At 45.7% G+C, this 14,311-nt stretch overlaps 1 protein-coding gene across 1 annotated transcript in view; it reads right to left on the minus strand.

Moving 5' to 3' along the window:
- The window catches only part of SLC9A8 (solute carrier family 9 member A8), a 76,232-nt gene that overhangs the window by 30,731 nt on the left and 31,190 nt on the right, over positions 1-14,311 (minus strand). Inside the window, 4 exon segments of the mRNA XM_082362751.1 lie at positions 1,385-1,528; positions 7,181-7,215; positions 8,330-8,431; positions 13,546-13,629. Of these exon segments, the coding sequence (XP_082218877.1) occupies positions 1,385-1,528; positions 7,181-7,215; positions 8,330-8,431; positions 13,546-13,629 (365 nt within the window).

Here is a 14,311-nt window from a genome sequence, read left to right on the forward strand (position 1 = left end):
TGGGGGACAGGAGCAGAAAAGGAAAGGATCTCACATTAACCGACGGCAGATGCTTTTCACATAGTATATTTAACTACTCAATCCTCAAATCCAATTCTAGGCTGAGGCATTATCACCCTCACTTTACTGTTGAGACACCTGTGGCTCAGAGAGGTTAAGGAGCTGACCCAGGGTGTCACACAGCTATGAGTGGCCATCACTGGGACTTGAACCCAGGTCAGCCTGACCCCAAGACCTGGGCTCTTTCCATGATAAAATGTTCTTTTATTCCAACATAAGAATGCTGAATATAGTCTATAGTAAGGCTTTTAAGAAAACCACAGAGTGGTTATGCTTTGCAAGGAATCCCACAACAAAGGAAACAAGTCCAAAATCAAAATGGAAAAACTATTCTTTAACAGAACACATAATGGCCCCTAAAATTCTCTTAGCTCATCTCTGATACATTGTCCAGGGCTCTTTTCTCCAACTGCTTTGACTGTCTGTACCTTCTTGTTTTTTGGTAAAACTGTCTGGGTCTCCTGCCCATACATGAACACCACAAACCTGGCCAAGAAAATAGCAAGGAAATAGCCCCGCATCCGACAAATGGATTTGAGATGAACTTAGACTCATTTGCTTTTCCCAATGACTTCTTGACATTTTATGGCTCATCTTTAACTTCTCAGATCCTGTCAACAAGGGCAGTATACCAATGAACAACTGAAAAAGAGCTGCAATTTCCAAAGTAGCTTTCACAAAATAGCATCTTAAGGCAGGATGCCTGTGAATATCACTACCGTACCTTACAGCTGCAAAAAGGAAGGTGACGTGCACCAGCTCACAAGTGGGAGAATAGGGCCTCTGTCACATGCTTTCATCTGGAACAATGCTGCCCAAGTACTGATCCCTCAACTGGCTGCTCCATCATCATCTGGGGACTCACCCTAGACCTACTGAATCGGAAGCTCTCAGGGTGGCGCCTGGGAATGCTGCATTTAATAAGCACCCCCGGTGATGCTGATGAGACGCTGGGCTTTATTTATTTATTTAGGCCACACCCCATGGCATGGGGGATCGTAGTTCCCCGACCAGGGATCGAACCCACACCCCCTGCATTGGAAGAGTGGATGGAGTCTTAACCACTGGACCGCCAGTGAAGTCCAAGCTGGGTTTAGTTTAAAAGCACTGCTAAAAGGTAGATCCTAAAAGGCAGATTCTCCTCTAATCACCCTGGGCCTTGACAATATTCCTGGGGCACATCAAGGCTTGTCAGGCCAGAAAGATGGAGAAGCAGTGAACCAATCACCCAGAGGATAAGCAACTGTACACGCAGCTGCATGGAAATATCTGCCCCTCTGATACAAGGCCCTTTAGTTCCGTCACTTGAAGAAAGCACACTTACTTGGTCAGGACAATGGAGACTGCATCGTTGAGGATGCTCTCTCCAAAAACCAGCATGTTGAGCACCGGGTCCACATGAAGTGCATTGAAAATAGCAATAGTAGCCACTGGATCAACAGCAGAAATTAGGGAGCCAAATGCAAAACTGTCAAAGAGAAAAGGAAGGGGTAATTCTGTAATGCTTAACCCCTGGTCCACACAGGAAAACATTAAAGTCAAAGACTGTATGTAGTATAACATAACAGTACACACTGTAGCTGAAGGAACCACAGAAGATGGTGTTTTTTCTCCACTTAAAATACCTGCTAATTGACATTGTGGGTGGAGAAGTGAAAGTCCCACTCTACAAGTTGTTGTTATGAATGGCCTGGTTTTCCACTGAGAATACCAAGATTTTATTTTGACCAATGTCAGAGGGAAGACTTTTGCTTAAAAACATGACAGCCATCCCAGCCTTCTTGGTCAGAGCAGCTGGAACCATGGTGGCCCGGAGGGCCTCCCCTAAACGGCCCATGTGCTCCTGGGTCTGACCTCTGCTTTGCCCCTTGCCACCAGGCCACCAGAGTGCCATCTGTGACCGACGCCAGCCTCCACTCAGATCTGCAACATCGAGGAAAGTGCCAAAAGTCAGCAGCAACTCCAGCCTGCTTCAGGAGCTGCGCAGCCTGGGAGGCAGACAGCGACACCAGTGCTGCCTACCGCCAGGCCGGCAGCTCTCGCCCCAGTACCCACGAGGGTCTAACTACCTCCGACAAGTGGCCATTAACTGCCTAATATGTTTCAAGCACTAAGGCTTTTTTTTTTAAAACATTTATTTATTTGGCTGCGTCGGGTCTTAGCTGCGGCGCGCAGGATCTTCGCTGCAGCGCACAGGTTCCAGAGCGTGCGGGCTCAGAGTTGCGGTGAGGGCTGAGCTGCCCCACGGCGTGTGGGATCTTCGTTCCCTGACCAGGGATCGAACCTGCGTCCCCTGCATTGGAAGGTGGATTCTTAACCACTGGACCACCAGGGAAGTCCCAAGGCTTATAATAATAGCAAATATTTATGTGGCACTTACCACGTGCCAGGCACTGCTCTGAGCACTTTACATATAGTAACTCAATAATCCACAAAGCAACCGTATGAAATGGTACTAGTATTGCTCTGATTACACAGGAGAAACCTGAGGGACAATGAGGTTAAGGAACTTGCCCAAGGTCAGACAGCTAAGGGGTGGCAGAGCCCGGATCCAAACACAGGCCTTCTGGCTCAGGGTGGGTGCTCTTAGCCGCTACACTGGATACAGCAAAACCCAGAGGCCAAGGCCAATTTAGAAAAGGCGAGTGTTACACAGGAAGTCAGGGTGATGAGAGAAAGAGTAACATGGCGGGGTGGTGTGGAGGCATGGGGGTGGGGCCCACTTAGATCGGGGGGTCAGGAAAGGGGGGGGTCTTCTCTCTGAAGAAATGAGGCTTATTTAAACGAGGGCCTACCTGACAAGAAGCAGGTAGACAAGCCAAGGCCTGGGGGCAGCGACCAGAGCAAGCTACCTCTGAGGTGGAGCAAGCTTGGCTGCCTGAGAAACAAAACAGTGAGCCTGGCAGCAGCGCAGGGAGGGCGAGTGGCTGGAAATGTTGGCGTCTGGGAGGGAGGCAGGGCCAGGTCACCCCGCGGGGCCTTGGGGGCCGCCTAAGGAGTCAGGACGATTATTCTCGCAGCCCATTTGTCTTCTTCCCCTTAGAGTTCTTGCAAGCCCTTGTTGGTTCCCTCAGAAGGCCTCGCCTGGCACTGCTTTCCTTCCAGCTCAGCAGAATGGTTAGGTCTGCCCCCTTCCGCAACACAAGGAGCCACGACGGGACAGCCTCGGGTAGAGACGTGAGCCAGAGACCATCCACCTGCTTCCCGCCCTCACCAAGCCTGCGGTCTGGGAGGGGTGAGGTGCTAGCTGGCCTGGGGACTGGAGCGTGCTCTGTCCACCGTATGTCACCAGCAGCCTTCCACGAGCATCTGGCTCCGGGCTCAGGGAGGGGAGTGCTGGTGGCAAGGGACGCGTGGCTGCCCTGCCAGTTCCAGTTCTCTTCATAAATCGATAATCTGGCATACTGGTTTCCATGGTGGCACCCTGAGTTCGCTTAATGTGAATTCCTGCAGGAGAGCCTGCTCACTTCAAAGACAGCCTCAGCTCAGACTTCAGTTCCCAGACTTGCCCTGTCCTCACAGAGCTTGTTGCGTGCATTATGAGCTGTGACTTCACCTGCCTCTCACCTCACTGTGAGTGCCCAGAGATACCTGGGGAAGGCAGGCAGGAGGGAGGGATCGGGGAGGGAAGAAAAGGTAACTCCACCGAACAGCTGCCAACCCGGGAGGCCACGATTTGTTGGCAGCTGGCCTTGAGGTCCTTGCTCTGCAACCCACAGAGATTCCTCTCTCTCCTTTCCTTCTTTTACTCCCACTTTCATCACCCACAGCGACATAACAGAGGCCTCAAAGGAAGAAGAACGTCTAAAAAGTACATCTTGGGGACTTCCCTGGTGGTCCATTGGCTAGGACTCTGCGCTTTCACTGCCAAGGCCTTGGTTCGATCCCTGGTCAGGGAACTGAGATCCCGCAAGCTGTGCGGCAAGGCCTAAGTAAGTAAAAAAAAAAAAACAAAAGAAGTACATCCCAAAGCAGGGTGGGAGCCTGGGAGTGTGCAGCGGGTTGTGTGCCGGGCGACGACTCTGCGCGGCTCGCGGGCCCCTCCCTCCATCCCTCAGCAAGCGCAGGGTGGACAGCACCCACGGCCCCAGTGGGTGTTACCAGCTCTGGTAACAGCACTCCAATTTCCCCTTGTGGAGCCAGGCCTCCTCCACTCTCCATCCCTGTATTGCGTGGGGCTCTAGGGGTAGGCAGGGGACCCAGGCCTGGTCAGAGGTCCATCGCCAGGCATTTCACCAGGACACCAGGAATTAGGTTGGCCCTTTTGGCGGGGACGGCGAGGGTGATGGTGAGCCAAAAGCCATTGGTGCTGCCACGTGGGGTGAGTGCGCCGGAGGATGACGTCGACCAGGGAATAGCTAAGACAGAGAGAGGAGAGGTTCCTGACATCACAGGCCCCCAGAGGCTGCCATGCAGGAAGCCATCACTCCGGGGACACTTCTGTTCTACGAGTCAGCAAACTTCTTTTTTGCTAAAACGAGTTCGTGTTGGGTTTCAGTTGCACTGAAAGAGGCCTGACTGATGTTCTTTGTCATAGTTCCTGTGGCATCCTGAACTGAAAATCAAACAGCAGGAACTAGAAGACGGAGTGATGAATGGACAGAGGGATGGAGAGATGGAAAGATCTGTGGTTAAAGCAAATCCAGTGAAAACAGTGATTGTAGAATCTAGGTGGTCATGTGCGTGTCCACTGTACAGTGCTTCACCTTTTCTGTGTGTTTGAAATTTCCACAATAAAAAGTTGGGGGAGAAGTGCTTTGCATAAATTATGTAACACATTTAGCTTTGGCTGAGACTCTAAATTGGGGCACAGTGTTTCTGACAGTGAACATGGAAAGTCTGAAATATGAACTGCCTGAATCATGGAGAGGTCTGAATATAAGCAGTCATTGAATCTTGCCCGCAGCTGTTCCACTTCACACCTTATGACCCAGTCTTTTAAAAGGCCAGAAGCCAGAAGTTCAACTGAACAATGTGTTTTCTTTATTCCATCATCTCAAAAGACAGCAACGTCAACAAAACAAAAAGAAAACGGACTGGGGGACTTCCCTGGTGGCGCAGTGGTTAAGAATCTGCCTGCCAATGCAGGGGACACGGGTTTGAGCCCTGATCTGGGAAGATCCCACAGGCCGTGGAGCAACTAAGCCCCTGCACCACAACTACTGAGCCTGCGCTCTAGAGCCCATGAGCCACAACTACTGAGCGCACGTGCCACAACTACTGAAGCCCATGCACCTAGAGCCCGTGCTCTGCAACAAAAGAAGCCACCGCAATGAGAAGCCCCGCTCGCCGCAACTAGAGAAAGCCTGTGTGCAGCAACGAAGACCCAACGCAGCCAAAAATAAATAAAATTTAAAAATTAAAAAAAAAAAAAAAGAAAAAGAAAATGGACTGGGATGGTGAAATAATTTAGGGTGTATCTATGAGTGGATTAGCTCTCCAGAGGAAACACCAATGAAGTAAAACCTTCTGTGCAAAAAAGTTATTTTTATGTTTCCTACTGTGCAGAGGTCCATGGGCCTCACGTTTGACCTGCATGGTGTTTTGAAAAATGGATTAAGTTGGCAACATTTAAAACAGGAAAATTCCCTATTAAAATCCAGAAACTTGGCCTCTTTTGGAAAAAAAACAATTAAGTATCTGGCAATCCTGGGCCCATGTTCCCACATGGTAATTAGCAGGTGGAGCTAAGAGGTGGCTGTCCCCTTCAGACGACGGGCTCTCTGGCTCACCACTGTCACCACCTCCAGACACACACCTGGCCAGCTCCCCTCTGTGAAGGGTTCTGCCAGGCCCTGCAGCTGTGTGGGTTTGCGACCGCTGGCTAATTTCCCCCAGAGCACCCCCCATCTGTGGGACAGTCACTTTCTAACAGGAAAGGAAGCGTCTGCCCCACAGAGAGAAACTCCACCTGGTTCTTACTCTGCTTGTCTAAGGGCCAGTTCTTTTATTCCTCTCCTCCTGAACATCCCAACCTCCGGTTCAATTCAATTTCACAAGGATTTATCAAGCGTTTTTTGTATCTCTAAGCAGTTGCCCCCAAACAGGTTGAAGGAACGAATGCTGTGACATCTTCCTTTTACATCCACTGGGTTTTGAGCATTTCTTTTCAGTTGCAAAATACCTACAAAATGCAGGGCATCAGTTCTGCTCGGCTTCATGCTCCTTATGGAACAGGAATGTGACTTTCGCTACTTGTTTGTATAGCAAGACTATCTTACAACAAAGGCTTTGAAATTTATGTCCCTGGAGAGAAAATGAGATTGGACTTGATGCTATCAAAGGCACATTTCTCACGAAAAGGGCTCCAAGATTCTAATCTCCAAGTTGCTGCTGAAGGCTGTAAGCTCTGGCTGGCCCGGTGAAAGGGACCCCGGGGCCGAGCACTGGGCCCTACTTCTGAGCTCCCCAGCGAAGCCACAAGACAGAGCCCAGTGCTCGGGGGGGAGAAACACAGAGCGAGGCTGCATACTCACTGTGCTTCTCAGAGAGGGGAAACCAGGTCACGCTGTGTGTGGGCACTTTTTTAGCACTAGGCTTCCTAGGTTGCTTCTTGCTACGCCAATTATGGAAATTTCTGGATTGGGCTCCTAGACAGCAGCTCTGAGGGCCCGATGGAGTAGCTGCAGCCTGAGAAGGATGCCCACAACAGAGCACCTGCTTCCCCCTCCCCATCCCCACCGCCTTGGTGGGAATCCCAGAGTGAAGATTCACACCTCACCCCCGACTCCATCCCCAATCTATCAAGAAGACAACTTTTCATTATGGCCATTGCAAAGCCTTAGAAATGAGTTGAAGATGATTCTTAATAATAAAAGGACAATGGTGCAGTGTGCGGTGTGTGTGAGGTGGCAGTTAACTAACCAAGAGTTATTCCCTTCAAAGCTGAAACTAAATCATTTCCATCAGCAACCCTCTGACTGGAGATCTTCAAAATTCCTCAATATAGTTTTGATTCATTTCAGAGACACAAATTAATTCAGAGTAGATTCTACAGCAGAAATAGTCAGCAAAACGAAAAGACAGAATAAAGAAGTACCACAGCCAGGAATCAATGTGGAGAAAACTTGGCCCCAGTCTGAAAAGTAGCCACATGGGTGTTAGAGTATGAAAGGTTTACCTGTCTGTCATGTTGAGTTTAGAGATTACATCAGCCTGTAAAATAAAACACACAAACACACAGACACAAAAAAAAACCCCCTGGAGAACAGCCAAGAAGATTAAAATGTCCATTAGTGCTTTATTACAAACTAATAAGGACATTAATCTTCAGTCCCCAAACCACTTGAAAAATACAGAAAACTCCTAAGTTTTAGTTTAGGCATGCATTCAATCATCATACATAGGAAGTATGAAAATGAACACTAATACTTGCAAGCCAAATTAACTAGTTTTCTTCTCTGAAGTTTATTCCCATTTGATGCTGGAAGCTGAGCAATGAAGAAGGTTGCATGACAGATTTATTCTGGTGCCATCGAGGCAGCAGTAAAGGTGAAAATCAGATGGAATGGGCTTTTACCGATAGCCATCAAAAGAAGCAAACACATCTGACACATGTAAGAGAAATCTGCCAGTCACCCCAAGGCCTGAATCTCAAACTGCGTTTGCAGAACTAGGGCGGACAAACTTTCTGCAACTGACCATACTGGAAAAGAACTGTGACATGCATAGACGTGCATAATGCAAAGCTACAGATACTACCTTCCTAGGTAGGTCTGGTTTAAATTAATTCAAGTTAATTTGAATTCAAAGTACAAAACACTCAATTGATGACACCGGGAATTGGTTTAGCAATGGTGGAAAATCCAGGGAAAATAATTCTACAGGAGGACAGCTTAGAATTGAGTGAAGACATTCAGAATCATCTTTGATTTTTAAAATGCAAATTTTTATTAAAGAAACAGTGTTTAACCTTGATTCAGTCTGATAATAGAATTGATACTGTTATAATTTGAAGATCTTGATGTATATATTCTGCTTTATTTTTAGGTATTCCAACTTAAGACAATATTGGTTTGCAAATAAGATCAAATACTTTTGGGGATTATGGAAAAGATTCACTCAATTCCAGACACTAAAGCTTCTCGAGGACACTGAGAGACAACTTCAGCATGCCTTTACTGTGCCTTGCTTGAGTCTGGATTTCTTTGCAGGAGAGCATTTACCTTGACTGTAAAACCCAGGCCCCATGAGGTGTCTCTACCCCACTTCCCTGCATGAGCTCTAAGAATGTAAGCTTTTCAAAGTTTCTCAAAGATGTTTTCCTTACCTGACCCAGAAAGTAAATTCCTCCACCTACTACAAAAGCGGAAATTGCCGTACCAAAAACAGCAAATAGGGTGATGGAACCAATATTTTGAAAGAAGTTACCCTGTTTGAGAGAACAGAAATGAGAGGAATGATTAGAAAGGCTGGTCTGCTCAGTGAAGACAAGGACCCCACAGCTGGCCCTCCTCACACGCTTGATTCTCTGTAAAGGGCACCATCACCCACCTTGGTTGGCAAGCTGGAAACCTGGGCATCTTCCCTCACCCCCACATGCAATGCAGAGCCAAGTCCTGTGGCTTCTGCGTTCCCCGACACGGGGAACACATCTCCCTGCTTCTCACATCTCCCTGCTTCGCTCCATCACCATCCCCACCGCCCTTGCCCACCTGCCATCATCTCTCCCCTGGACCACTGCAATAACTTCTAACAAGTCTCAACCATCCCTGGCCCTTGCCCTCTGCTCTCCAAGTGCTTCCAGAATGATCTCTGCAAAAGATAAATCTGACTGTGCTGCCTACACTCTGACCCCCACTTCCACTCAAAACGCAGTTAAAACCCAACCAAAGCCTCGATGGTTTGACCCCTCGAAGGCCTCTAACCTCCCCTTTGTTCTCTGGGTTCCAGTCACACTGGTAGCTTTTTGTTTTTCAAACACATCATGCTCCCTGGGCTTGGACCACTCTTCCTTCCCCTTCGCTTAGTGAACTTTAATCGTCCCAAGATCTCAGGACATTTGGACTCTTCCTGAGGGAAGCCTTCTCTGATCCCTTACCCAAGTCAGATCCCAGTCTATGCTCTCAATGCACAGCGACTCTCCCCTGGTAGCACTTGACATAGCTGAAACGTTACATTTATTTATGTAATTATTTGGTATCTGTCTTTCCCACTAGGCTGCAGGCTCAATGGGGGCAATGACCACATCTGCTTTTGTACAACACAGTCACTGGCATACTGCCTGTCAGATACAAGATGCCCCATGAATAGGTAGTGAAGGAATTAACTGTGTTTCATGTCTGATTAAAGTCCAAAGTTTATATAATTATAATTTTTCAATTAATTAAGAAAAGGTACATTACTACAAAGAATGTCAGGATAATAGGTTATACTATCAGAAGCTCCTGTTTGTAGTCCACATCTTTTAAGCAATTTTATTTCACTCTATTAGTATCATCAAATATGACAGATAAAATATATTCCCATCTATACAGCATTTAAGAGAAAATATTTGAGTCCAAGCAGTATGGTAACATCTTTCAAATTTCCATAAAATGTTAAAAATTAAGCTATTTATTAGAATCCTGTGGACTCTGTTTAGGAATAAGGGCAGGAAAACTTGATGGTCTGTGATTGTGGGTCTGGACAAGGAAAACCATTTTTTCGCTCAGAAACTGTCGAGCCATAGACAACAGGAACTGATACTTTTTTATTTTTTGGCCACGTCACGCGGCTTGTGGGATCTTAGTTCCCTGACCAGGGACTGAAACCTGGGCCCTCGGCAGTAAAAGTGCTGAGGTCCTAACCACTGGACCACGAGGGAATTCCCAGGAACTGATACTTTAAAGCTCACTTCAGAAGACTGCCCTCAGCTCAGCACTGACAACCCACTAAGCCTATCTCCTTCAGGAAGTTTCTTTGCTTCATTTTTTGCAATTTTGATTTGGCTGACCATAATCTGACATTCAATTACTTTGTTCGGCATATCAATCTTTAGCACACAAAGAACTTTAAAATAGCTCAAGGCAAACACAATGATTTGGTTTTTTCCTAAACAAAAGGCTTTTCATCTATGAGTTTTTCTTTGCAGAGAGCTGCTTAATTTTGTTATTTAAAAATAGATTACACTAAGTCTTGGTCTGTTTATAGGGATCTAATTCTGATATAATTTACGTAGTTGGCTAATATTAATCTGGATGTTGAAAAGTTACCCACATTCAAGTTGCCCCACTGTAAGAACTTCCCTTTGCTACATAAAGCAAATTTATCTGCTTCTCTCAGACATAATTTAAAAAATGTTCTATTCTTGGGCTTCCCTGGTGGTGCAGCGGTTAAGAATCCGCCTGCCAATACAGGGAACACGGGTTCAAGCCCTGGTCCGGGAAGATCCCACATGCTGCGGAGCAACTAAGCCCGCGCACCACAACTACTGAGCCTGCGCTCTAGAGCCCGTGAGCCACAGCTACTGAGGCCCATGTGCCTAGAGCCCGTGCTCTGCAACAAGAGAAGCCACCGCAATGAGAAGCCACCGCAATGAGAAGCCCGCGCACCGGAATGAAGAGTAGCCCCCGCTCGCCGCAACTAGAGAAAGCCTGCGCGCAGCAATGAAGACCCAACGCAGCCAAAAATAAATAAATAAATAAAGAAATTTATTTTTAAAAAAAGTTCTATTCTTTATATGATATTAATAATTTAAAGAACCAAATAGCTGCCTACCTAATGCATACCAACTGATGATAACTGTACTGAAATTTTTATTCCAAGTCCAAATTTACATCAGCAAATACAGCAATATTAAAATAAAGTCAACTTGCTATCTTCTTTGGGGGTGGGTAGGCAGTGGACAGAAATCTCTGAATTCCCATTCCAACTCACACTAGTCCCACATAAATCGTCACAGTTTCTGCTATAAAGCCATCTTCAAAAATATGTTCTCTTAAGAAACTACTATTTTCCTCAAATTTTGAATGAGTTTATTTCCCCTCCCTCCAAAAAATTAGAAAATAAAAACTTTACATGTGCTAATATAATAACCAGTCTTATGTTTTTAAGTCAAAATCGAATCATTTTTTGGGAGTTCCCTGGCAGTCCAGTGGTTAGGACTCTGTGCTCTCACTGCCGAGGGCCCAGGTTCAATCCCTGGTCGAGGAACTAAGATCTCACAAGCCGAGTGGCAGCCAAAGGGGGAAAAAAAAAAAAAAAAAAATCAATCCATTTTCTTCAGCACTATTTTGAAATACTTTCATAATCTGCTCTCAGTTCTTTCAAGATTTGTTCACAAAATTAAAGAGTAAGAGATACTGACCTTCAAATCCTTCTTGCTTGTTTTCTTTTTAACAATTATCTGATGTCAGTAATGGTTTATAAGATATGGGATTTTTTTTTATATTAAACTTCCTTTTCACTTTTTCTTTTGATTAATGCACAATAAAATAATAACTTAAAAAACAATCTGGCCTGAACATCTTAGAATAATTTTGCTTCAATATCCAGGAGGAAAATTAAAAATTTAATTTGTATGTTTTTACCAAAACTCTCATAATAAATTTAACTCAAGTTTATTACATTATTATTAATAATAACACTAGTCATGTTATAATAGATAATGACAAGAAGCACTACCAATTATTTAATGTGGTGAGTGGTGCTTTGCATACATTCTTTCATCTAATGTAAATCTCAAAGCAACCTAGGAGGTAGGGTTTTGGGGATCTTTTTGTTCTCTGTTTTTAATTTCTACTCTACTCAAAAGGAACCTATAGGGGGCAGCGCATGATTAGGCCTAGGTCTCTCTAGCTCTAAAGTCCAGGCTCTTTCCTCTCTCCAAAGATAGGCCGAACCTTAGTCCTTCCAACCTTCACAGTTTTTTAAAATCACATTTACAAAATAACTGTTGTATTACTAGTATTTTAAGTTGAATCACCTTTTTATTTTAAAACTTAAATACACTTATATTTAAAAAGAACTCATATGGACTTCCCTAGTGGCGCAGTGGTTTAGAATCTGCCTGCCAATACAGGGGACACGGGTTCGAGCCCTGGTCCGGGAAGATCCCACATGCCATGGAGCAACTAAGCCCATGTGCCACAACTACTGAGCCTGCGCTCTAGAGCCCGTGAGCCACAACTACTGAGCCCACGTGCCACAACTACTGAAGCCCGCGCACCTAGAGCCCATGCTCTGCAACAAGAGAAGCCACCACAACGAGAAGCCAGCGCACCGCAATGAAGAGTAGCCCCCGCTCGATGCAACTAGAGAAAGCCCGCAGGCAGCAACGAAGACCCAACGCAGCCAAAAATAAATAAATAGGGCTTCCCTGGTGGCGCAGTGGTTGAGAATCTGCCTGCCAATGCAGGGGACACAGGTTCGAGCCCTGGTCTGGGAAGATCCCACATGCCGCGGGGTAACTGGGCCCGTGAGCCACAACTACTGAGCCTGCGCGTCTGGAGCTTGTGCTCCGCAACAAGAGAAGCCGTGATAGTGAGAGGCCCGTGCACTGCGATGAAGAGTGACCCCCACTCGCCGCAACTAGAGAAAGCCCTCACACAGAAACGAAGACCCAACACAGCCAAAAATAAATAAATAAATAAATATAAAATAAAAATAAAGGAATTCCTTAAAAAAAAATTTCAAAAATAAATAAATACATAAATAAATTTATGAAAAAAAAGAGTTTGCTATACAAATTAAAAAAAAAAAAAAAAGGAACTCATAGACAAGGAAAAGACTCAGGTACACACACAAACTGGCTTAAAAGTGAGAAGCTCCTGCCCAGGCAGAAAGAGCCCCAGTGGAAGCTGAAGACAGAGACCAGAAATGCCAGAGCAAAGCAGAGAACTGAGCAGGGGCCAGTGACGCTGCTCTCCAGGGTCAGGGAGCCAAGAATGAGCGGAGCAACTGTGGGAGTAGGTGAATGGGCCAGAAGGAGGTGGAAGACTAGGGGGAAGGATGGGGCTCCAGTTTGGTGAGGAAAAGCAGGGCCAGGGAGAGGGTGGGAAGGAATGGAGACTGGGGCTTAAAGGGCATAATGGCTGGGAGTTGAGGCCCAGGGCAGTGCCCTGAGAGGGGAGACACTGAAGGATGGATGGGTGCAAGGCAGGAGAAAGGCCCGATATGGTGACATGAGAACCAGTAGGCCTGGGGCACCTGTCCCTGTCATCCCAGGACACAGTCTGTCCTCTTAACATGGGTCAGTCTGTGTCCAAGAGGAGTCAATGTAACACCTGTGTACCATCAAAATCACTTTGGCTATTTCTTTCTAGGCAAGGTACCCCTCTATGGAAAACACTAGTAAGCCACACTGCCTGAAACCATGAAAGCAGCCCACTGACCATGTTTGCTCCCTCTGCAAGTCAGGCATGACAGTCCAGCTTCTACCACACACGCCAGGGTGTTCACACAGAGCCACCACTGCTAAATTAACACCCGAGCTTTTAAGGAACTTGCCCTACAAACACACGGAGCCACCCAGACCAAAAGCACTAATGTGTGCCTGAGTCTTACCTTGTGTAATGAATATCCTGACTCAAATATAATAGGTGGAAGCAAAAGGAGGAAAAACATATTTGGACGAAACATTTCTTCCTCCTGTAAATATAAAATGGATATTTTCAGAGGCATGAAATCTGTGTAATTAAGAAATAAATCCATCAATGATGAGCCAAAGTAACTGTTCTCTTAGAACCTGGCCCAGTGGAAAAATACAATGCTTAAACCACAACCTGATAATAAAACCAAACAAAAGGAGCGACAAAAACAACCAAACAAAAGGAGACAAAAACAAACAAATATACAAAAACCTCAAAACCTGCATTTAAAAATGTAGGACAAATGATTTTAAAAGGTGACCAGCAAAATAAATAGCAGAATGAACCACTTCCAAACATAAAGCGGTATGCTTTTTATTCTTTACTACGGAAAGAAAGCTAATTTTAATATAGAAGACATTTCAATTCAAATAGAACACTTTCAAAAACAAGTCCACAAATTGGATTCCTCCAGGAAAAAGGTTAACGGTAAGCCCTAAAACAATCCACTTAGAGGAAGAGTAAACCCTACTCATGTTTAAAACAGCCCTGCCTTTTCTCTGCATGTCATAGACAACTATGCTATTTTCCTAAATCTGATGTGATGAAACAGTCCTCACCTGATGCCCTTGCAACCTGGGACATGGCTATAAAGCGAGTCCCTTGCCATGCTTTCAGATTCAAATATTAAGTACCATTATGAAAGGTGTTTTTAGAATATGGCCACCTTTGGGGGGAATGGA

Source organism: Balaenoptera borealis (genome assembly GCF_965194805.1).
Source record: "Balaenoptera borealis genome assembly, chromosome: 16".
NCBI lineage: Eukaryota > Metazoa > Chordata > Mammalia > Artiodactyla > Balaenopteridae > Balaenoptera > Balaenoptera borealis.